Source organism: Tympanuchus pallidicinctus, unplaced genomic scaffold, assembly GCF_026119805.1.
Source record: "Tympanuchus pallidicinctus isolate F22 unplaced genomic scaffold, pur_lepc_1.0 scaffold15, whole genome shotgun sequence".
In the NCBI taxonomy this organism is placed as follows: Eukaryota; Metazoa; Chordata; class Aves; order Galliformes; family Phasianidae; genus Tympanuchus; species Tympanuchus pallidicinctus.
In genome coordinates, this window is record NW_026294669.1 from 19,315,133 (window position 1) to 19,338,306 (window position 23,174).

Below are 23,174 nucleotides of genomic sequence, written 5' to 3' on the forward strand. Positions count from 1 at the left end.
CAATAACACATAAATTGTTTGAATTTTTTAACCTTTCTGTTTTGCCTCAGGACTTAACAGATATCCAAGTAGCAAGTTAGTACATGATTGTATATATTTATACTGCAACTGTTCTAAATTTCTCCTAACTCCATCCTACTCAGACAGTTTCACTTGGGCCCTACAGTAATACTGTTTAAGCCTGGGCATTCTTGAACACATGAACATGTTACAAGACTAGTTCTTTGGACTGACTGGCATGCATCTGGAGTACAGGCTCTTTACGTGTTCTGAGAAGAGGATCCTGCTGCCACCAGCTATTAGGACCTGATCTACTTCAGATTCTACAGGGGGTAGTCTTAGGCATATTTTTTTTTTTTACCTTTTTTTTTTTTTTACCAACCACCCCTCCATGAATTTACAGGTTCATGTTTAAGAAAAAATACTTTACAATTGGAGAAGCAAACAAGGCTTTGTATTGATTCCAAAAGCACTTTCCTTACCTAATGTAAGAAACTTACAAATCTGTAGGAAGCCAGTGCTTTTATATAGTTCCCTTACTTTGTGAATTCAAATATATTCTTTTTAGAATTTTCACTCTTCTGCCTAGGATATCTTATGATATGTGGTTCATCTACTGTAGTGTCACAAACTATTACAGTTATTAATCATAAAATCACAGAATGGTTGGGGTTGGAATGGACCTCTAAGATCACCTAGTTTCAACCCTCTTGCTATAGGCAGGGACATCTCCCTCTAGACCAGGTTGCTCAAAGCCCCATATCTATTGATTTTACATTACTAGTCCTTCGTTCAACAACCAGAAAGATTGCAATCAAACCACAAGTTCTATCTGTTAAAACGTTTCACTTACAAAAGGCTATAAGCCACAAAGTTGGAAGTATTTGAAACTGTGAGACTAGGAGGTCTGTGCAATTAGTTGAAATGGAAGGCTATTACACAGAACAGGACAGATTTAAGTCCCACTCATGCAGAACATACTAGCTGCCACTATATTGGCTTATATCTCTGGAGGGAATATCATAAGGATGGGCTGGCCTCCCCATCACTCAAATCTTCCTACAGCTTAAAAAGATAAACAATACATATACTAGTACTCAAACTACTCGTTTAAATAAGTTTACCATGTTCTTTGTTCCTTGAGCTAAAAGCCTGCAGAAATGGGCTTTGCCAGAAATGAGACTACAGATGCTGTATGAGCCTCCTTTTAGACCTACAAACACGTGTGAAAAGGATCACTGATCTAACAATTCCTGCATTTCCGTGTTCAAAATAGTCTTGCTTCTCGAGTCTAGAGAAACAAAGAGCAAACAAAAAAATCTTTCATTCTTCGAAGTTCATTGCAAATACAAGAATTGCACCCAAACTGAAGGAAATTCAGGTAATAACAAATGAAGGCAAGTCCTTGGGAGTAGCATTTCAGAATTCCCTTTTACCACTGCAAAAGATCTTTAAACCAGGAGCAGAAACGTACGTTATTTTCTTTCTTTAGTAGATAAAGAGCATGCAGTAGTGAAAACATTTCTCAGGTACAGGGTATGTGCTCCATTTAAGACCTCTTCACATTTTGAACAGAAGAGATCAAACAAAAGAAATCTAGATCAATGGGAAGAGCTTGATATCCAGGGTTGATTTTTTTGTTTCTTTATTTCTAAGTGGTATGACAATAAGGGAGGTGTTCCACATTCAACATCTGCTATGTTTAGATGCTTTTCTTCAAGTTTTCCTCAAAACTGGATGGTGTTCATGTTTTTGAGACCTTCATAGTTTCATGGAAAAGATAAAATCTTCACTTTGAATGAGTTCAATGTGATAGGGACAGTGAACTTGTCATTGTGCATTCCTTAAAGCTGTAAGAATTTGGTAGAGTTTGCCTCATTTTCTACATTTTGCATTTACATGCTTGCTGTTCACTAACAAATGGTGATGTATATTGAGGTCCGTGAACTTCAGGTATCGCTGGAAGGCACAACTGTATGGATGTGATCTAAGTCTGCCTCACTGCACTTATAAACTCTCCTGACTTTACTCATCTTTTCTAGAACACATTTCAGCAAGATTTCCCAAGGCAAGCTAACTTCCCCTTCCCTGCTGAGCTACTGCATTTTGCAGGTTCAGCATCATGGAACAGATAAATACCAGTGCTGAAGAAAGGACACCTACTTGTGATTAGTACAACACCGAAAAACCACCAGCTTGGCCGGCAAAAGCTGCTGTGAACTAAATAATCTTTTAAGACAATCTCTAAGTCTAAACAGTTTGAGCCTAAACCCAGGAGCATCCAATTGCTATGCTTAAACTAGAAGCATATTTCTATATTGCTCCAGGTAAGATTTAATGTATTAATAGCAATAAAACACCTTTATTGTTTCATAGCCTTTTATAGACTGCTTTCACCCTTAAGTTTTAAAGCACAGCTTTGTGTCTTCCTTCCCACAACTTTTGCTTATGTTACTATTGGCCTGTGTACCATGCTGGTGGAAAAAAACATGGAGATTCTACATTTAGAAAGTATCAACACTGACAGCATGGAGACAATGTAAGTCAGACAGAATCTGCAAGACTGTGAAGAAGGGAACAGAGATATGCTCAAAGGAGCTTGGCTAAAAAGTGATGTCGCCAGAGCTGCGTCTCAACACAAAGCAGAGGACCACTCAAATCACCACTGGTCATCTTCAGCATTTCAGAGGATTTGCCAAACATGAACAAAAGACAGCTACATACATCTGGTTCTGATTGGTAACAGAACTTGAAAATAGCAGTCGTGATTCTTTGGGCATACTGTGTTAGGATATAGAATATCTCTCTTTTGCTGAGATAGTAATCTTTGTTTTGTTAATACAAATTTCCTAACAAACTTCATCTGCTATTTATATTAGAAAAAAGAGAAAATCCTAACCTAAGCACAAATTAAAGACTACTGAATAATGACTGTTAAATTTTCAGATTAATCTAGACATTATAAACATTACAGAACAGTTGTTCTCTTGGAACATAAAACAGACTTCTTTTAATCGATCCCCTCTTGGTTTCTGATCTGCAAAAGGAATTGGGAAATCTCACTGCTAATGTGCACCTACAAGTATTTGGGAAATAACCTGCTGCTTAAGGACAAGTTAATTACAAAGCTGTCAACAGTGTCATTCTAATATTGTCTCCAGTTCTCACATCTTCTTATGCCATCAACAAGTTTTGAGGCTGTTACAATATGGAATTATGGTCTTACAGCAACAGACAAAAGCCAAATGTTCACTTTATTTTCTTTCTCAGCGGCATTTGATTTCCCTGAATAGGAAATACTTATTGACTTGAGGAAAACAGGTGATAATAGGTTTACCTAGACCATTTTGCTTCTCTCCTTTAGCAACACCTCAGGAAAAAATGATAGAGAACCGCTCCTCATCCGTGACTACCTTCATGTGAGATATGCTACTCTCTGCAGGCACAGAGAAGTACACCCATTCCAGCAATGCACAGTTACATATACCAAACAGTGACAGCATGTGACTGCTTTACACTGAACTTCATTCTCATAGAACCAGCAGTTGGGTATCTGCAGTCCTAAAAATAACAAATAACAAAAAATAACATAAAACAGTGTCTGATGAAGTTCGAACTTGTGAAAGACAATACTGCGTCGTACAACTAGGATCAGGGCAAAGATTTACTCATTTCTGCTCTGCAGATTAAATAAATGTACATGTACCTCTCGCCAGTGAGTAGCTGGTAATGATGCTCATGAGGTGCAACTATGCAGCTTAGGAATGCTATTGATTTATTTCCAGCTATATTTTTCTTCTATTAAAATCCTGTCACACTGCTCTCACATTATACATGTCACTTAGTGGAGAACGTGGCTGTATGAAGTTAATCATTTGATTTTTGGAGGCAACATAAGATACTGTATTGATCTTTAAACTGCTCCATGGTGTGGATACAAGCTGCATGATAGGCCACCTACCATGCTGTGGCAGCTGATTAACTGATGCACTTTGCTCATGAGATATATCTAGGAGCACTGAGGAGAATGCAGCACCCTTTTTGTGATCACAGAACTGGAGTTTGCTCCTTAGAGGCACAAATTCTTATAGTCTGACTGTTATGCTCATCCATTTCTCGGGCTTTTTCTAGAGTAAATAGCACAGGTAAATAACATCACTATTCCTATTTGAGTGGGGCTTTGAGTCTATCCTTGTTAGCTACATTATAAAATCGAATTTAAATTACCCATGGCTACAGCAGGAGAAAAAGAACTCTAGAGACAAACAGCCTCATCTTCCTTTCAGAATGTCGCTGACTCCTCTGGGTACCACGTGTACCTACACGCATGTGGGGGTGTACAGGAAAGATACTCACATTACTTGTACATTTCAGCTCCTTGCAATTACTGCCCTGGCACTTTCTGCTCATTTGAGTCCTTTCATTCTGATGCTTGCCCGTGGCTGTGTGATTCACATCCCACAACACCGTTTCTCAAATATCTGTGGAGCCACAAAAACATAATTTCAAACCAACTGAAAATGCTTAAAATAAATAAATAAATAAATAAATGCCGAATCCAAGCACAAAAGTAGTGGGAAAAAAATGAAATTTGCAATCAGACGTTAGAAGTTCAGCTCGGTTTTCATCGGAGTTCAAAGAAGCCCGTCGCACTACCCCTACAGGGCGGCTCTGGGTACTTCTGCAGGCGTGGTGACGCCCCACCAGCGCTCGAAGAAAGCTGAGCACCACAGCGAGCTTCGCTCTTCCTGATCTTTATTAAACAGGCCAAATTTGGCTGCGCAGAGGAAATAAGAAGAAATAACGCGAGTTTGAAGTTCAAGCCCCGACCTTTAGATTCTGTAGAGACCCCAACAACAAGTAAATAGCAAAAGCTCAGAAAGTTCAGAAAAAGCAACTCAAAACTTTCTTCACAAATGCCGTGTTACCATAGCGGAGTAAAAAAGTACCAAGCTCAAAACACGCTAGAATACCAGGAGGGCGTAACTCCGGCATTTGCAGAACAACGCTGCCGCGCTCCCGCGCCCGTCCCGCCGCGACGAGCGCCGTCTCACAGCCGCGGTTCTCGCAGCCGAAAGCTGACGAGGCGGTTATTCCCGCCCGAGCCGCCCGCAGTCGCGCACACGCAGGCCGGAGCTCCGGATCCCGGCTCCCGGCTGCAGGCGCGAGGCGCGGCGCGGCCGGGCGGCGGCCGGGCGGAAAGGGGGTGCTGCCGGCCCGGCCCTCCGAGCCGCGCCCTGACGGCTGCCGCCCGCTGAGCCCTCACCCCGAGGGCGGCGGCAGTGCTGAGGTGCGGCGGCGGCCCGTCACGTACCTGCCGCGCGCCCGCGGGCGGGACTCGCTTCAGGCGACACGCGCGCGACGGCCGCGGCGTGAGGTGGACGGACCGCTCCGGGCCGCCTCCCGCGGCCACGTGATCTCGCCCCGCGTGGCCAAGATGGCGGCGCCCAGAGCTGTCAACGCGCTGTGGGGCGGAGGTGAGTGCGCGCCGCCGCGGGGCGGGAGGAGACGCAGCCTCGTTCCCTCGGCGGGGGGAGAGCGGCCGCAGAGTGGGCTCCGCCGGCCCCAGCGCCCGAGGGCTGCGGGTCTGGGGGCCCCGCGGAGATTGGGACTCGCTCGAGATCGCTGGGAGCACCGCGGCGCGGGGCCTGGCGCTGTGTGAGGGGACAGCCGAGCGCGGGCTCCGGGTGCGCCCCGTCTAACGCTGCCGCGCTTTGTGGAAGCGCGCCGGGCGCGCACAGGCTGCAGGAGCGCTTCCCTCTAGGCTTTATGTGATCATCTTAGCGTTTAACTAAGAAAAAACGTTTTCTGACAGAACTGTGTGTTTATCCTACCAACCCGCTGAATCTCGGAACTTTAACGTGCGTGCAGGTGCTTTCCCGCCCGCCTTTCCTCACGCCGCGCTCCGGCTGAAGGCGCCTTTCCTACCGCGCGCCCAGCAGAAGCGAATCGCTCGTTTGCCCTACGGCCGTGCTCACCCGGCACTACTGCACCAAGTGCTCGACAGAAAATGCGTTATCTCACTGGTGTGAGGCGATTTACCTCTCGTCGCTTCCCCTCGGGGTTTTGCTGTCTTAAACTAAATCAGGCTTTGAGCCCTTTGAACAATAAGAATGCTTCTTCTTCGCTTCCGTTGCAAAATCTTGAATGTGTGTATAGGAAGAAGCACCTCACAGTGATCTCAATGAAAGGCTTGTACGATTAAATACACATTTTGTTTAGGTCTTGAATAATTATTATAGTAATAGAGAGTAGAGCAATTCCATGTTAATTTTAACTTGCACATTAAACTGCGACACGACACTGCAGTGCTATGCAGCTGACATAGCAGCCCTTTTTTCACTGTATTGATCCTGATCTTCTACTGCGCTTTTGTTTTCCATTCTGCCCAATGAGTTTTGAGCAGCCTTTGGAAAACGTAAAGGCTTTTTCTTCACAATTAATCCTTCATTATTCAGGGCAGAAGAGCCACATTGGTTGTTTTTTCCTTGATGAAGGCTAGTGTCCACAGAGAAATGCCATTTTACTCAGATTCTTGGAACCTGGGCTTCAGCTGAACGCTGGCTTTCTGAGTCTCCTATTTGTTTTACTTTAAATGCCAGTCAAATTCTCTGTGCTTACGCATGTGCTATTTGGAAACTGAATCACATTTTTAGTGCATGATACCATTCAACACTGGCTATTTTTTTTTTATTTTTATTTTTAAATCTCAAATGATGTGAAATTTAGCATGCAGCTTCATTCTTGATTTCTTGCTTCAGAAGCGATACATCTGCACACTTTGTTTTGGGTGTTGTGTGGCCATGTGTGGTCAGTACAGCTGCCTCCACCCCTCCATGCCCAAAAACCCCATGTCTGTCATTCAGTTAAAATACCCAAGCCATTTAAATTTGTTAAGCCTTCATACTCTCCCTTCAGATGTCAAACTTTATTCAGATCCCCTGATAGAAATACATTTCCAGAAGTTGAAAAAGCAAAAATGTCATAGTTCAGACAAGACTGATTAAACTGAATCTAATTTTCCCTGAATTGGACAGTTCAGTATAATTTAATTTGCAAATACTGAAAGACAGAAGTAATTTTAATTAGATTTCAGTCCACCTAAGGGAATCTATTCCACCTAAATTGAAAGAAAATTACTTTTTGATAGCCTCTTATGTGATATCTCTTTATACTTCTGGTGTCACATTTCTATGAATGATGAAAGTTTTCATGATTATGGAACTGTTTCTAGATAAGCACATTTGAAAAGCAGAGATCTTGAAAATTTGTGTGCTGGTTAAATACTTTCTCCTTATACTGGAAGGAATTAGGCTGTCATAAAAATGTATATTCATTATGTTTGAAGATGTTGAATGATTATGCTTGCAAACAGTTAAAAAGTGTAATTTTTTTGTTAGATGTATCAGAGAATTTATTTGAATATTTCCTGTCTTGTTAGAGGCAGAATTGCAATACTGTCAACTGTATGGGAACTGCTGAATCACAGCCTGAACCTCTGATTGATCACCTGAGGTGAGCACTGAGTCAGCCAGAGGAGCACAGGTGAAGCCAATTCACCTGTGCTGCAGGAAGGGGTGGAGCCTGGCTGCACTTCTCCTAGACCTATTTAAGAGCTGACTGCCAGTAGGGAAGGATCTCTCCTGGAGATCCCCTCCTCTGGAGTTTCTTAGTGAGCCCAAGATATGGGTAAGCATTCTATCTGTTCTGTTTGGGTATAATAACTGCACAGCCAAACTCTCTGGTACAGTTCATAACTGTAACATCTGTACATCCATTGGTTATACAGTCAACCCAAGGAGAAGATATGCAGCTTTCTAAGTGTGTGGGTGGCTTGCACAAACCTCTGGGTTTCTGTAAGCTCCAGCCTGCATGTCCAAGGCCTTGCTCTGGGTTTAGATGCCACTCTTTTTTGAACAGTATTTTTGAAGAATTTTGCAGGTAATGCATAGGAATGCTAATTGTATTTACTATTTTGTAAAAGATAAATAAGAAACTGCTATAACAGCCACAGTGATGGCATGCTAACCTCTCACAGTTTGTGCTTATAAATAGTACTGGTTGTATGGTGTTTTACCAGATTGTAAATGCTCTAATTATGTATTGTGACAGTTTCAGGTATTACAATAATTGTGTCTGTGATGTTCATTAGTAATAAAATCAAGAAGGCATCAAAGAACTGCATGTCTCCAAATACAACTTAGTTGATTTCAGGCACAATAATCTTTTATTGATCTATTAATTTCAGGCAAGTAAATTATGGTAGACTAGAAGCCCCTATTGTCTTGTAATGAAGTTTTAGGACTCGAAGCCACAGGAAAATAACTGATGAGAAGACATGCTTTGTTGAACAAGTCTCTTATTGTGTTAAATATTGCCATGACTGATTTCTTACATTGCTTCCCTATCTCTACCACTGAATGAGTATTAATCATCTGTGATGCGTATTATTGCCAGACATATGAAGTGAAGTTACTGTAGACTGAAGGGTGTGTGATGTATCTCTTAGATATGTGGTCTGTGTGTGCAGGCTGTAAGTCTATTTGCTTGTGCATTACTTTGTCTGCATTCTGACAGAACTGGGCATCTTACAGGTGTCCTAAACAGGTGCAGGTAAGCTTTTAAATCCTGCTCGTGTGGAAAAGCTGTGGATGTTGTCTTTAGACTGTTTGTAATGTGCAGTACTGGAGATTGTATTTTTCTGTAGATGGAAAGCCATATTAAAATGTTTGTTTTCAGGACATTTTCTGATAATTTTACTTTTCTCCCATCCCTTAGCACCATGAAGAGGAAATATGTGATTAATACATGTTTATAAATCTTTTCCAAAATAAAGGGGAGAGGGGGAGGCATAGCTGGAGTAAGGCTGTTGCACTATGGCTTCAAAGCCTCATGCTTCCAAGTTTGCCTAGAAGTGGAGTCTCTTTAGAGATCTTTATGTATTAGCAATATTTTCTGTATTACAAAGTGTATTATTGGGGTGCGTAGATCAGGTCTGTTTGCAGGTCTGGTAGTAATGTGTTGTTGAGTGTTGTTTATCCTTCAGCCTGTCTAGGTAAAGTAGAGTATTTCAAAGAAATAAAAGGAACAAAAATATCTTCTCCAGCAAGGTTACTCATGAGACTATTCTGAAGCATTTTCAAAGTTAGAAACATTAGCTCAGACCTGGTGGGGATTAGACTAATAGAAAAAGATGTCAGTAAATCACTGAGGCAATATGTAGCAATTATTTTATGTCTTTCAGATAAAGTGTGTGTGAATATATAATATATAATAATATTATATATATATATTTATATATAATTTTATGTAGTATTTTTGTGTGATTAGACATGGCTTTGACATTTAAGGTAGTAAAGCAAGCAGGCAGCTTTCAAAGTATCATTTTTATGGTGAACTCTGCATACAAGCATACGGAAATGTGCTATAGAGCCAGCAGCTTGGAGGTGCTTAATTAAATAGATAGATGAAGTACCTGCTGGAATTATCTTCACATCTCTCTTTCCTGTTTTTTTGGCTTTGGAAACATAGTCAAGATCAAAACTGTTACTTTACTGAGAATATCTGTCCAAAACCTCTGTAGTTTCTACCACCTGCAAGGGTAGAGGGCTCTTCCCACTCTGGGTACAGTTTCAGAGATGCCCTAGGGAACCAGTCTGCTTCCATCTGTTTGATAATGTGCTTTGAAATGAGAATTACATTTTTTTTCAGATGTTGCTTGCCCTTTGCTAAGTGTGATCATAAACTCAGCATATAGAAGACAAGAAGGTTTATTCTCGTAACAAGAGTAAACCATTAGGATTTCCTAGCACTGTTGATAGTCAAATACTAAAAGCATCTTTTTACCTGTATCTTTATCATTGTTAATCTTAGAAATGTGCAAATCAGAAATTAAAAATATTCAGTCCTCACCTGTAAAAAATCAAAGTTTCTAAAGCCATTTAATGCATTAAAAAAAAAAAAAAACACAACCCTTTATAACATATAGATAACAGTCCTGTGGGAAACGTTTCCTGGTATCTCAGGCTGATAATGAGTATGTCCTATAAGTCTGAAGGTTTTTTGGCAGCTGGGAAAAGTGATTGAAAACTTTTGTCAGAGAGTTTTCAAGATCAAATGATACTTGGCTGCACTGTGCAATATGTGAGCTGGGCAATTAGCTGGAAGCAAACGTTAATTCACATTTTCCATTAATTTGTAGACAGACTCGTGTCTCCAGAATTTAGCATTAGCATTATCAACTGCAAATGATGCACAATGGAAGTTCAAACCATTTGATTGCAGCACACTTTTAACATTTTCAAACAATCCAGAGGTAGTTCCATCCCTGTCTTGCGAAACGTCAGGCAGACAGGGAATTATTCCCATTTCAACAGTGCAGCAGTGAGTAATTCTGGGGGAGACATATGCTTTCATGGTTTGAGGTATGAGAGAAAAAAATATTCCCCTTTCAATAAAGTGTTTAATTGTTGTCTTCTGTCAGCTGAGAGGTAATGTGTTGTTGGCAGCACACAGAGCCTTTGTTCTAACGGGATGTATCACTGCTAGCTGGGGGGTGTTTGTGGGGCACAGTTTCTCTATTAGCTTTATTCTCCCCCATTGACATCAGCCAAGGCTGTGTTCCCAGGAAGGAGGCTCCTTAGCAGGTGTCCTCACCTCGCACACCTCACAGCAGGCCAGACACTGTGCTGGAGGCTGTGCAGCTTTGGCCACCTCCCTAGGGTCCATTTTCAGGTATCAGAAAATGTGGGGTAAACCCAGCTATAATTCTTCTGGCAACACTGAACTGTTATGTTTTGCATGTATCCTTTTCCGTTTTGCAGTCTCTTCTCTTAAAAAGAGAAAAGTCACCATTCCCTAGACAGAAAGGAGCCCCGTTCTTCCTCCATTTTAGCTCTGTCCTGTGGCAGCTGGGTGCCCTGGTGTGATGGTTTGTGAAGCTGTTGCCCGGCTCTGTAAATGGGCTATGGTCCTTGAAGGGGAAGTGGTATGTACTGTGTGATACATCTTGGCTGGTCCCTGAACTTGTGTAATGCAATTGTAGCATTTGAAGAGTAAGAACAAAGAACTGAAACTTGCTGTATTCTGGATGTGGGCATTGTGAATGGCAGTGTATTTTAGAGCACGTAGCTCATCTTACCAAAGCGACAGGATGAGATGCCACTTGAGCACATAGTGGAACAGGTTGTGCCTCCCGGATCTCAGCACAGGTAGCTACGGGAGACAAAAGGGACTGAAATTGTTAACAGCAGTTGATGGATGGAGAAACTGTAACTCCAAGGGAGTAATTTGCAGAGCATCTTGTAGGAGCGTGACATCAGGAGAATTAAATGGAGTCTGCAACCTGTGCTAACACTTGCTAATTCTAAGCTGCTGGGTTAATGCGTCATTTAAAAATGGACATATATGAAGTGGCTTTCTAGATTTAGATAATATATTCCTTGGAGCCTAGTTTTGCACTGGATTTCCTTAAGTAGATGGGAAGATTACTGTAAGATGTACAAAAAAAGATGTGATAGCTAGAAAGTTCTGAAATTCTGTTATGAGTGATTTCCAGATCTGTAGGGGGAACAGAACTATTCCATTCTGACGTGTTTCCCATTATTTCTCACGTGACTTTCAATGTATAGAGATGGTAAGGTTGATGTTGCAACAAAAAACGAGTCCATTTCAGTAGCTGAATCACCTTAGTACAGTGACACAGTGTTTTCATTTCTTACTCTGAAGTTTGGGTTTCTGTTCAATTCAAATAGAAGATCGGCTGCTTCTAGTCTTGGATTCGCAGCTGAAAGTACAGCAGAGATCTGTGTCAAGAAATCTAAGCTGTTTTTCCCTTCTGTTGTATTTGGACATACTAGATATAATGCTCTGGTTTTGACAGTTGTGAATCATGACCAAATGTAAGTGAAAGTGTAGGAATTTCTAGCAATGTTCACAGACAATTCTCCTGTTCTGCTGCAAACTATAATTTCAGAGTAGATATTGGTTGTATATGCAGTCTGTAAAGGGCCTCTGAGCTAAAACTGCCTGTAAGACTCCAAGTTACAGTTATCTCAATTGCCATTTTGGGATTGTGTAATTTTTCCTCTTTTTCATTCCTCCTTTCCTCTTACCAACTCCCAAACCAGCACAGTTTGATAGCACTTGGAAATTCACATCTGGTGAGGCACTTTGGTACATCTTTCTCTGCACACCAGGTTGGGTTGGTGGCTTGCAGTGCTTCTGAACACCACACCCCAGTGCTGTTGGTCTAGTTATATTTATTAGCATTAAAATATAATTGGAACACTTCTGCATGTAATCAAATGAGAGGGGGATAGGTTATAGTCCAATTGTGGGTTTTGTTGGTTTGTTTTACTCTTTGATTTTGTATCTTTTCAAGCTGTATGCTTTGTTGCAGCGTTTTTTTTTCCTAAGTATTTCTATTTAAGGTAGATACACCTCTGTGCTGGATCTAACTTTCATATTACATATATACTTTTTCTTCCTTTTTCACATAAGGAGGGGTCTATATTTTGTGTGCTCTCTGCCTTACAGTTACGCATCCTGCAGAAGGAGTATTTGATTTCAGTGTTTTAATTTAATTTTCCAGTTTTTAGCTGCAAGTTCTGAGTTTTTCCCTGACCACTGCTGTTACCTGGTGGTGCTGATATTTCATCAAGTTTAGAGAAGCTATCTATCTGGATTCAGGCCTGGGCGAGCTGCTGTAACTGATGCACCTGATTCCCCTCTGCTCAGAAACCCAAGCCCTGCAGTGCCAGGATTCCCAGGGGCTCTGAAAGAAAGCTGCCTTCAGATGCTGCTCCCTGTCTTTATTTTCTTTGTTGTTTTTGCATAGCTGCACTTTATGCTGATGGACAATGTACCTCCCCACCAGCAAGGTCTTCTGGAGAGGAGATTCTTTTTAAAATAGAATGGAAACAGAAGTAGCTAAGAGTACAGGTAGTGAAGAAGTTACTTTGGCATCTCTTGATTGCTATTCAGAAATAAAGCAACAAGTTATTAAACAAAATAAAAATGTTGCAGCTTTAGTGTTATGCTGATGTGTTGGTTTCTTATTATATAGTCTATGCTTTCAGTGCAGAGTACAATGCATATTGATTTTGTTCTGCCATGTTTTTCCTTTAATCTGTTTGATTCTGTTACAAGAGCTACATTCTGTAAACACTGCATATGGCTTTACAACAGTTGAAAATCCTTTATTTAGAAATTTTTTTTGAATTATTTTTAATTTTTTATGACCACAGAATGAGTGTTAGTTGTCAATCTAATTAAATTCAATTGCATTTCCTGTATGCTTTGTTTTTCCTTTGCTCTTATATGCCTCTATTTTTATCAGGATATATAAATTTCTCTTTATTTTTTAGGGTTTTTTGTTTGTTTTAAATCACAATGTTGGCAGACAGGTACAAGCATGTGACTGTCCTGCTTTAAAATACGTATGAATATTGATAATCTTAAAATTCTTCCAAGTGTGTGGAGGGGGGGGGGGGGGAGAACTTTTAGTTTCTTCTTCTTTGTCAAGACTTATTCTCTCGTTGTTTTGAGTTTTATGACCTTGCTGTCTTTTTTTTCTTTTGTAGAATTTATATATATATATATATATAAATTTTAAAAAGCAACTTTTAATGACTCTTCATATATATATGAAGAGTTTTTGACCAGGCTGACTGGACAAGCAGACAGAACATGTTAATTATTCTTCCTGATAAATGCAGTTCTGTCTTGTTCATGTATCTTTTGCTACTCAGACTTACCTATCTAATAATATATACACCATTATTTGTGGAGAGAATTATTTTCCTGATATCCTAAGAAAGTGTGTGGAAACCTGGCTTTCAACTACTTGTTTTTTCTACTGTTTTTCTACAGTTTTTCTACAGTTTTTTCTACTGTTGTAAGTTTTGTGAACTCTATTTTTCTGAACATGAGCTATTTACCCTGGGAGGAACTACAGTAACTGGAGAACTTACAGAGCTCTGGCATCACAAATGTGCTGATAGAACAGATAAGGATTCTCAGATTTATTTAATTAAATCTAGTGGCTCATGAGCATCTGAGATAAAGACGCCTTTTCTAAAAATGCGGTGATTCTGTTCCCGTGGTAAGGGAAGAGAAGGTCCGCTGTAGCACAGTGCATGTATTGTATTACAGTTCACATCTCTCAGGCTCTTCTCTGGTCAAGATTCAACATTTCTGCTGTTTCTGACATTTATTTTAAAAAGAAGCAAAAAAAAAAAAAAAAAAAATCACATCAGATCTTCTTATGCATCAGAAAGTGTAGCTATAATCACATTAAGAATTTTTTTTCCAATCTCCAGCAAGGGAGAAAGTTACTGGCCTTGCTTACCAACATTAATTCAAAGTTTTGGATAATCAGGAATTACCTGAGGACTGAAGCTGAAGTTGTTCTCTTACATCGTGGCCGTACCTGGAGGCCACAGACTTCACATTTCTGTTGTTGGCATAGTCCAGGATCCTTACATTCCAGTGAATGTGCAGCAATTTGTGGAGTAAGGAGGGGCTGAGGCTTTGCCAGCTTGCCCTTGCATGGTGTCTCACCCTGGTGTCTGCGGGACTTCATAGTCCCCAGGCTGATGGCTGTGGTGGGAGCAAACAGCTTGGTGGGCACTTTCTTGGATGAGCTGCTGAGCTCGTTGTCTCTCTACCTACAATACAGGTATTTATCTACCTTGCAGGTGCATTGGCTGAGGTTAATGAGTTGTTTGTAAAGCACTTTGAAGATGAAAAGCTCTGTAAAAATGTTAAGTATAATTATGTATGAGCTCTTGAGTGCATAATGGCTGTTTGCTTGCTAGTATTTAAAGCAGTTTATAACACACTAAGTATGAAGGCGCTGTACGAAGTCAAGCTCTAGTTTCCATTTAAGAAAAGTCACTCATTTTGTGTTCAGTAGTTCAAGTCATACCACTCATCTTCTGTGTTTCACAGTGAACAAAAACATTTGGAAGATTTTCTTGAAAGGAGCATCTCAAAACTTTTCGAGTCCTTATCTGGTAAGGATTTCTTCTCTTTCAATCATGTGTGACCGGCTTTTGTTTGCTGAGTTCCAGTGTCTTGCCCCTTCTCCCATTGTACCAAATGTTCCTTCTGCCCTTATGCTTCTGAGTGGCCGTGACCTTCCTCTCCCTGTGTAGGGGACTGCGACACAGTCATAACAAACTTTTTAAACTTAAAATCTTTTCAGTCTTTGGGTTGGGGCATAAGGAAAGGATATTTTGGAGGATATAAGAGAAAACATCTAAGGTAGTGTTTGCAAACTGAACGGTTTGTTGGTGAAGGGTAGTATCACACGATAATGTGATACTACAGAGGTTACTGGACAGAGGAAACATGATACTATGATACTAGTTCTTATATTCCTATTTAGCTGGTTCATTTTAAAAACATACTATTTAAATGGAAAACAATCTGGAAATATTTTATGACATTTTATGTCAGAAACAAAGTATGGAAAGTGAGTCTGTCTCATGAAATAGCTGATTCCCTGGTGAGTTTTTCTTTTAGAGCTGTTGTCCTTTCCAAATCAGTAGATGTCTTTCCCTATATGTTTTAATTTCTGAAAAAAGAAGAAAAGGTTGGAAGCCAAGTGTTCATTGAGCTGCTTATGCTGCATTGAAGGAAGACTTAAGGTAATAAAGGACTCTTCAGAGCTTCTCAGAGGTCTTCTGGCAGCTTTACACTGTAGTAGTATGCAGCCTGAGAAAACTTTCATGAGGACGTTTGAAAGTAGTACTGTTCTCTCTCTCGTTTAGAAGATAAATAACCAGCCACTGTAACCAGCTGTGTAAAGTCTCCAACTTTTGCATTTTAAGGATGTTTACTTTCATGTATTTATACTTAAAATCACTGTTTAAAGTGATATTTCAGTTTTAGATCAGGCATACTTTGAACCATGAAGGACTACCGTGGTTATGAACATTATCTAAATTTATACATTAGCACTTACAACATATCAGACGTTGTCAGGTTATCTGCTTCATGTTTAGCTGTACATGACGTTAAATTAGGTCCTGCGTTATGTATTTTTTTAGATTTGAGTAATCAACACACTTGATGCAACATTGAAAGAAAATGACAAATTATTTTTCTCACATATATCCAGCTGTTCAGTCTCAGATCTTCTGACTAGAGTCGGGGAAAAAAGCAATAGTGAGCTACTAACTTTCTTCCACTGTGTGCAGGCATAACTGGAGCAGACGCGCATCTTTTTTTCTGACTGTTCCATTGCACTGGTAGCAAACATATCACAACTGTCTTCACTGTTTCTGTTTGCACACCGAGTGGGGCTCAGGGCTCCAGTGGAGTTGTTTGCTGACTTGAGGATGATTTGAGAGCCAGAAACAATTGATACCTCATCCAGTACGTGTCTCAGGTGCAATTCTGCCAATACCCATAACTCCTGTTATTACATCCTTTATATATTTTAGCACCAAAGCTCCTCACCTGGAATTTATCCAGTGTTGCACTGAAGTCTGCTGACAGACAGACTGAAGATATGTTGAATGTGGAAGATGTCTGGCTCTGTAGTGAGGCTGCTGCAGAAAGCTGCAGAAGCACCAGCACTAGTTCTAGAAACAAGGCTTTGGCTCTGTCTGTCCAGCTCTCAGAGTAATTTATAGTGCGCCACAAAACACATTGGATAGAGGTTTAATGAATGACTTCTCTGGCCTGAATCTTAATTAGAAAGATGGTGATTTCAGCTGTAATTGCACTATTGAAATTGAGATATCAGAATTTCCACATGCAGATCTGTGGTTCTAGTAAAGCACTCTCAAGATGGGTATGCGCTGTCATTGCATTTATCAGGGTTGCTGACCTTCCTTGCTAGCACTGATGTGTACTGGTTGCCACATGTAAGCTCTGCTAGTAGCCTGGTTTTTATTTCCTTCTGCAGTTTTTCCCATGCAGTGCAGTATGTGCCTGTGTCTCTCATGACACAGAGACAGCTAAGCAGCCTTATTTTTCAGCTGTGTCAAGGTTATATGTGCCACTGTATTTTTAATTAAGGGTGGAAAAAAATGTCTCTTTTGTATCAATTTGAATGGAAAGTCTTTTGCAAAATATTTTTTCACGCAATTAATGTCTTCACAGATTGTGCCCTTTCAGTCACTTCTGCCTCTGGATTTCTTTCTGTCCTAACAAAGCTCTGAACAAATACATACAAAAGTGAGCTGGGTTCTAGCTGCAGCTTCCTCAATTGCAAGCAGCTAAGTCTTGTTCTAGCAAGTGAGAGATCCAGCTCTGGGCCCAAGTTGCTGCCCACATTGGTCTGCATCTCCAGGGGCAATACTGTTGCAAAGCTTATGTTTAAACCACAAACCTATTACAACAAGAACAGAAGGAGAGTTACAGTGGATGTTTGTCAAATCATGCAAGAGAATCTAGGAATTCTGAGATGAATTTGTGAATTAGTAATTGGCTAAGTGGGATGTCCCTGTGGAGACTTCCATGGATCGCTGCCCAGCTTTGCAGACAAAATAGCTACGCTTGTTCTGAAGAAATGCCTGTCGTATTTTGCTGGCAAGTTAGTTTATCTTCATCTTGGGGGAAGCAAAACACTTACTGCTGTTTATAGACACTTACTATCTGTGCAAATCCTTTTCAGTTTAGAAAAGGATTTGGAAGCTTAATCTCTTGAAAAGACCTATTGCTTACTTGATCTGTTCTAGAAATCCAGATGGTGGAATAGTTCAATAAAATGTACACAGAGTGAATAGAGATGAAGGCAGTTTAGAAATTTAAGATACTTGTGCAGAATGTAGCTGTCATGGGCCTTGCTCTGTCCATCATTAGGACATCTGATAGAACAAGTTTTATGTGGTAACTGTTACTGTGAAGTTGCAGCAGCAGAAGTGAATGGGAGCACAGTGAAGGTTTTGGAGGTGAAAAAGCATTGCCTAAAGTATAATGGGACTTATAATCCAGTTTTAAGGGGTTAATCAGGTGCTTTAGTTGGTCTTTAATTGTTGTTGTTCTAATGAGATACGTATTGCTTGTAGGTCTTCCAGGAAGTCTCTTGCAGCAGTAGCTGGGGTGTTGATGGTACAGGATGGGGAAGTCCTTCCTTACTGCCTTGTTCTTGGGATCTGAATGTGATGTTTGCTCACTGGAGAGTGAGGGGGCCGAGGAGCAGGGTTGGGACCCCTCCTGAAGACGTGCTTTGGGAATTCACAGATGATTGATGGCATCCATCTCAACTGCTCCTGCATTACATCAGACAGGTGTAGGGAAGTGAGCGTGTGAGATCCAGGCTTGCATGTATGCTGTCACTCTCTTGAAATGTGCTGATATCCTTCATCTTCCCAACACGTGAAAGGTCATGGTTTAAACTGAACCTGTAATCATCGCAGTGGTGATTACTGTTTAATTTAATTGGTGGTAAATCAGCCACCAAGCTGGTGCAAACGGATGCCTTAGCCCTTTCTCAGTTAAGGTGCCTGCTGTACTCAGCTATTTAATAGATTTCCAGTTAAATATTTGTTGGTCCAGGAACTTGAGCATGGCAAATGTGGTCTGGGGAGATCCAAGTAGTAGAGTCTAGTTGAGCCTTGTACTTTGTCATGTGCCAACTAATGTGTTTTAAAGTTGAAGCTCAGGTCCCGCTTGTTAATCTGCATCCATGAACAGAAAGAGGAAAGGCAGTGAAGGTGTGACTGGGAGAGCAGGGGCAGGCAAGGGAACACATAGCCTTTGTGCCCAGGGTGCTGCAGCTCTCTCCTTCTCACTCTGTAAAAAAAAAAAAAAACCAACTGTGCAAGTTTTTCCAGATGCTTCCTTGGATAATTTCCCTCCTGTTCCTGACAGATGATTGCAGACACATCCCAGTGTTTGTGCAGAGAACCAGAGTGGCACCACAGAGAACTGCAAGCTGTGCTGCCTGTGCTGGGAAGGATGGCTGGTGCCTTGGTACGGGAGGGGCCTGGATTGCAGCAGTGCTGTGCAGGAGGAGTGGTGTTGTCTGGAGCCAGAAAACACACTTTGAAACCACTATGTGGGAAATGCAGAACACCTTATTACCCTTTCCCTACCACAGAAGAAAGCCCCTTTTTGTGTCTGACATTTGTGAAAGCTTATAAAAGCTCAGCGTCTGTGGGGATACCATTGCCATTCTGATTCAGACTGGCTGCCTCCTCCAGGCTGCTGAGAGCACGATGTCAGCTCTTCCAATTTGCTGTCCCTGAGTTTGCCCGTATCTGTTGCAGGACTCACCAAGGAAGCACAAGGTTTCCGTATCTCAAGCCTTCTGCCTGGCTAGGGCTGCTTTTTGGCTTCCTGGGGCTTGCTCAGCCTACCTGGCCTTGCTGCCTGCCCAGCCCCGCAGCTCACCTTGCCATGCGGTGATGCTGATGAAGATATATTGGCAACAAGTGGTCCTGGCTGTCCACGTTGCCTTCAGCAGGAGTTCTGACAATGGCCTTTAGGCAGGGGACGCCTGGCTGCCAGCACCATGTCAACAGGCAGGCCGCCCGGCTGTGCAGTGCAGCCGCCTGTCCCCGTGCCAAGAGCGAATTCTGCTGATCCTGATCTGCTCCGTTTGTCAACACGCGGCTCCTGCTGAGCTGTGTGAGATGAGGATCATTCTTGGCACGGGGCTGTCTGGCTGCACCCGCCAGGGCCTGGCAGCCGCCCCACCAGGATGTCAGCACCCAGCCTGCTCCCTTGGCCCTGCAGCTCTGATGCTGTGCTTCTGGGAAGGGTTGGGATGGGAAGAGGGAGATTCCTTTGCTTCGTTACAAGGCTTTTTTTTTTTTTTTTTTTTTTTGTGGCTGTCTGGGTGATTAATGTGAATAGGAAAATACTGTTGACCCATTTAAATCACGTTAAACGACATCCATTGCTCATCTGCATAATGAAATACACACTGAACATTACAGCCTAAGTATAAGAGCCAGTGAACTACAAAAATAATATTTTACTCATTTAGATTATGAAGTAAAATATAGGACATTAGTACTAATCATAGTATTAAGTTTTAAGCCATGCAAATTGTAATTGTCAGTGAAAAAGAGCTATAAGTTGAAAAGGCTATTAGCGTTTCAGCTTTAACAGTTAATTTGAGTAATCTTTTTTTTTTTTTGCTAGTGTGCAGCTCAGGAAAGTCTGTATGCAAAACATTTAATAATAAGTTCAGCACTGTTTGGTGTCATTATTTAATTTCAGCCATTACAGAGGTGTTAGAAATATTAATTTGCAGTATTCAAATGTATTGACATTTTACGTTACAAAGAGTAAATTGCAATCTTCACTTGAATAAAATCAAATCCAAAAGGCAAATTGTTAGTAACAGATGAGATAATTTTGAGCATTTAAGTATCAAAGCAATAGCTGAAGCCTTTAAAATATGAATTTTATCAAATAGAGACATCATTTTCAGCATTTTAAACTAAATACAAATTTTAAAACACTGAATTTAGGCTGTCAGGTTTCTATGGTTACCCACCTTTCCAGCGGTTTTGTGAGATGTGCAAATAGGCCTATGAGTCACTTGTAATTATTTGTTTCTTATTTGTTATAGTTGTAATTCTGTGTTCAGTTTGAATCCAATATAGTTCACACCGCATGCTTTGGTTTATGTATATTTTAGTGCATATGATTGACAGTGATTGAGCATTTCTTATGGAGTGCTTGTTTTTTTTTGTCGTAAGTGATGTATGTTGGTACTTCTGAAAAGGTAAACAGCTTCTTCCTGTATCAGTGTTTGATAAACAGGACTTTTATGATAAGAAAGAGGTCTTTGTAAATGTTAAGCAAGGAGATAAGTGGAAGGCATTTAAAAAAAAAAAAATTAAAACAGCTCCCAAGCATTATACTCTCCCAATTTGATCCGTAATCCTATCATTATAATTCATTCAGTGGCCCAATGTCACATATTTATGAATAAGCTTTCAAGGTATGCATTAAAAGCACATCCTGATGACTGACAGGTTTAAAAAGAAATGCTTTAAGAAGGATGCTAGAAGTTATCTGCAGCAAGCTCTTGATTGGAGCCTGTGCAGAGCATCTTCCTGGGGAAAAATTAAAGCTTTTTTCCTCAAACACCACAGCAGTGTAGTTGGGGCAGCTGTAAGCTCTTACAGCTACATCCTTATGTATTTTGAAGCCCAGCGCACAGGATGCGGTGCCCCAAGCTTACCCTCAGTTCCAGCACAGGGCACCGACATCTTATTTTCAGTACGGCACTCAGTATCCTAATAAAACTTACATTTTGAAGTGGAAACAGGGTAATACAAGGAACTAATAAAATTCAGCAAAAAGCAAGAAATACTATTGAGTGTAATGAGTAGTAATGTAAGTAGTTTATTAAGATATTCCTTCCCAATTTGCTAATGATATACCTTCTTTTTCATTTTGAGATAAGACCAGCTTATCGTTCAGGAATTATCTGGTATCCTTAGAGACTGGGCTGCAGTTGTTTATTGCAAGGAGTCTTGTATTCTGGGTGGAGAAAAGCCTGCTAACAATTAGTTTTCTCCCTGTACCTCAACTTATGCAGAAAATCCTGAGTTTGAGAGCAGTCCTGTGTTTTCTTCTGTGCAAATACTATGTGTTTTTCAGCAGCCCTGCTCATCCATTGAAAGGATTTGTTTAAAAAAAAAAAAAAAAAAAATTGTGATGATTCAGGTATGTTTTTCCCATTTCTGATGGAAAAGTAAGATATTAAGGTAGGAATTATTTTTAACTTGCTGCCAGCAACATCTAGTGCTGCATCAGGCATGGGTGCAGCACGTAAACATGCCAGCTGAAAAGCACCTGTTTTCCGGAGTGCTGGAACAGATTTTATCCAAGTAGGATTTGGTGAATATTAAGCTGTGGATAGGTGCATATTAACGACAAGATCCTGTATTGTGCACACGTGTGTGAGGGCTATTGGAAAGGCTTATTCTTTTAATCTGAAATGACTGCTATTTTTAAACTGACTAACTTGTTCCAATAGCTGTTACTCCCCTACAACATCAAAGTGGGGAACACAATAACTAACCTGCTGAGCATAAGTCGTTCCTCTGATTTACAAAACCCAAAGATAGCTAGAAGGTGTTTGAGAGGTGTTTTTAACATGAAGATCTGAGCAGATATGTTTCTTGTTCTGGTTTACTGACTTTATGATAGATTAACTTAGTATTGGAATGTAGTAACGGAGGAGGAATGTTTCTTCTGCTAGCCACAGAAGTTGAAATTTACCAGATGTTGTATTTTGGAGCCTAAATTCCCCTGGTATTAACTATGTGAAACTCTTAATATTGCTTTGTCCAACTTTTCAATCTGGCTCATTTGCTGTGGTACTCTAGGCAGCACTTTCTGTTTATTTTCTGTTTGTGTTACGCTGTTGGAGAGGGAAGATTCAGTAGAAATAGCACTGGGAGGGAAGAGTGCACAGGAGAGCCACAGTGCTGTGTTTCCAAAGTTAAGCATTGCTCTCCAGGCACATTTCAGGTAATAGACAATTAATTTCCTTTGGTATATGTATAAATATAATGCAGATACAGCTGGATGCTACTCTGTATTATTTAAGCCCTGTGATAAAACAAGAGAGTGCTGTTTAATGACATCAGAATTTTGCTGTTACTGCATGTGTCTGTATACACAAGAGCTCAGGGAATTGGTTGAAGGGGTTTTTGAGGATATAAAATTAAGTTTTTCTCTTGGCCTTATTTGTTAAAGTTGTACTGTGGGTTGCTGCTGATAGAAGGTGGCACCACGCCAACTTCCTAGCAGAGCTGCAGGAGGGTCACAGCTTGTCGTGACCTGGGCACTATTGCTTGAATGTTGTTATTATTGGGATGAAGTACCCTTAGGCTGTCATCCTTCCTGTAAATAGAAGAGATTCTGATTCTCTTTGGCTTCCCAGTTTACCAACTTGCAGAACAGCTATTTTGTTGGCCATAGGTTTGATTGAATAATGAATTAGAAGATCTGCATTATTCAGAAGGATCTAATTCATCATCTTAGCGTGCCAGACTACAGCGAGTAATAATAAGGAAAAGCCAAACAAGAATGCATTTCCATGGAGTCTGTAAATTTCCAACCAATTAAAACATTTGTTTGTATTAGTATATGGCAAACAAATTGCCAGGCTCTGCTCTCCATGAAGTAAGGGCAACATTTTTATCAGCTGGGAGTGTTGCTGGTGCTGAGGGCCTGACAGGCTGCAG

At 40.8% G+C, this 23,174-nt stretch overlaps 1 protein-coding gene and 1 long non-coding RNA gene across 7 annotated transcripts in view; one reads left to right on the plus strand and one right to left on the minus strand.

Moving 5' to 3' along the window:
• Positions 1–3,233: 3,233 nt before the first annotated feature.
• On the minus strand, positions 3,234–5,416 carry LOC128076699 (uncharacterized). 3 transcript variants are annotated; one of them, XR_008204619.1, is made up of 3 exons: positions 5,315–5,416; positions 4,357–4,481; positions 3,234–3,561 (listed from the first exon to the last, which is right to left on the minus strand). It is a non-coding gene; the product is annotated as an uncharacterized LOC128076699 (long non-coding RNA). The 3 variants fall into 3 exon arrangements; XR_008204620.1 differs by lacking the exon at positions 5,315–5,416 and adding an exon at positions 4,950–5,174; XR_008204618.1 differs by lacking the exon at positions 5,315–5,416 and adding an exon at positions 4,974–5,173.
• METAP1D (methionyl aminopeptidase type 1D, mitochondrial) overlaps positions 5,378–23,174 on the plus strand; it is a 43,754-nt gene continuing 25,957 nt past the window's right edge. For 3 of the 4 annotated variants that reach the window (XM_052674668.1, XM_052674669.1, XM_052674671.1), the window contains exon 1: positions 5,378–5,477. In XM_052674668.1, coding sequence (XP_052530628.1) covers positions 5,438–5,477 — 40 coding nt within the window. In that variant the 5' untranslated portion in view covers positions 5,378–5,437. Of the gene's footprint in view, positions 5,478–7,596; positions 7,690–23,174 lie in introns of those variants that run through there. The other variant, XM_052674670.1, reaches the window with a different exon arrangement.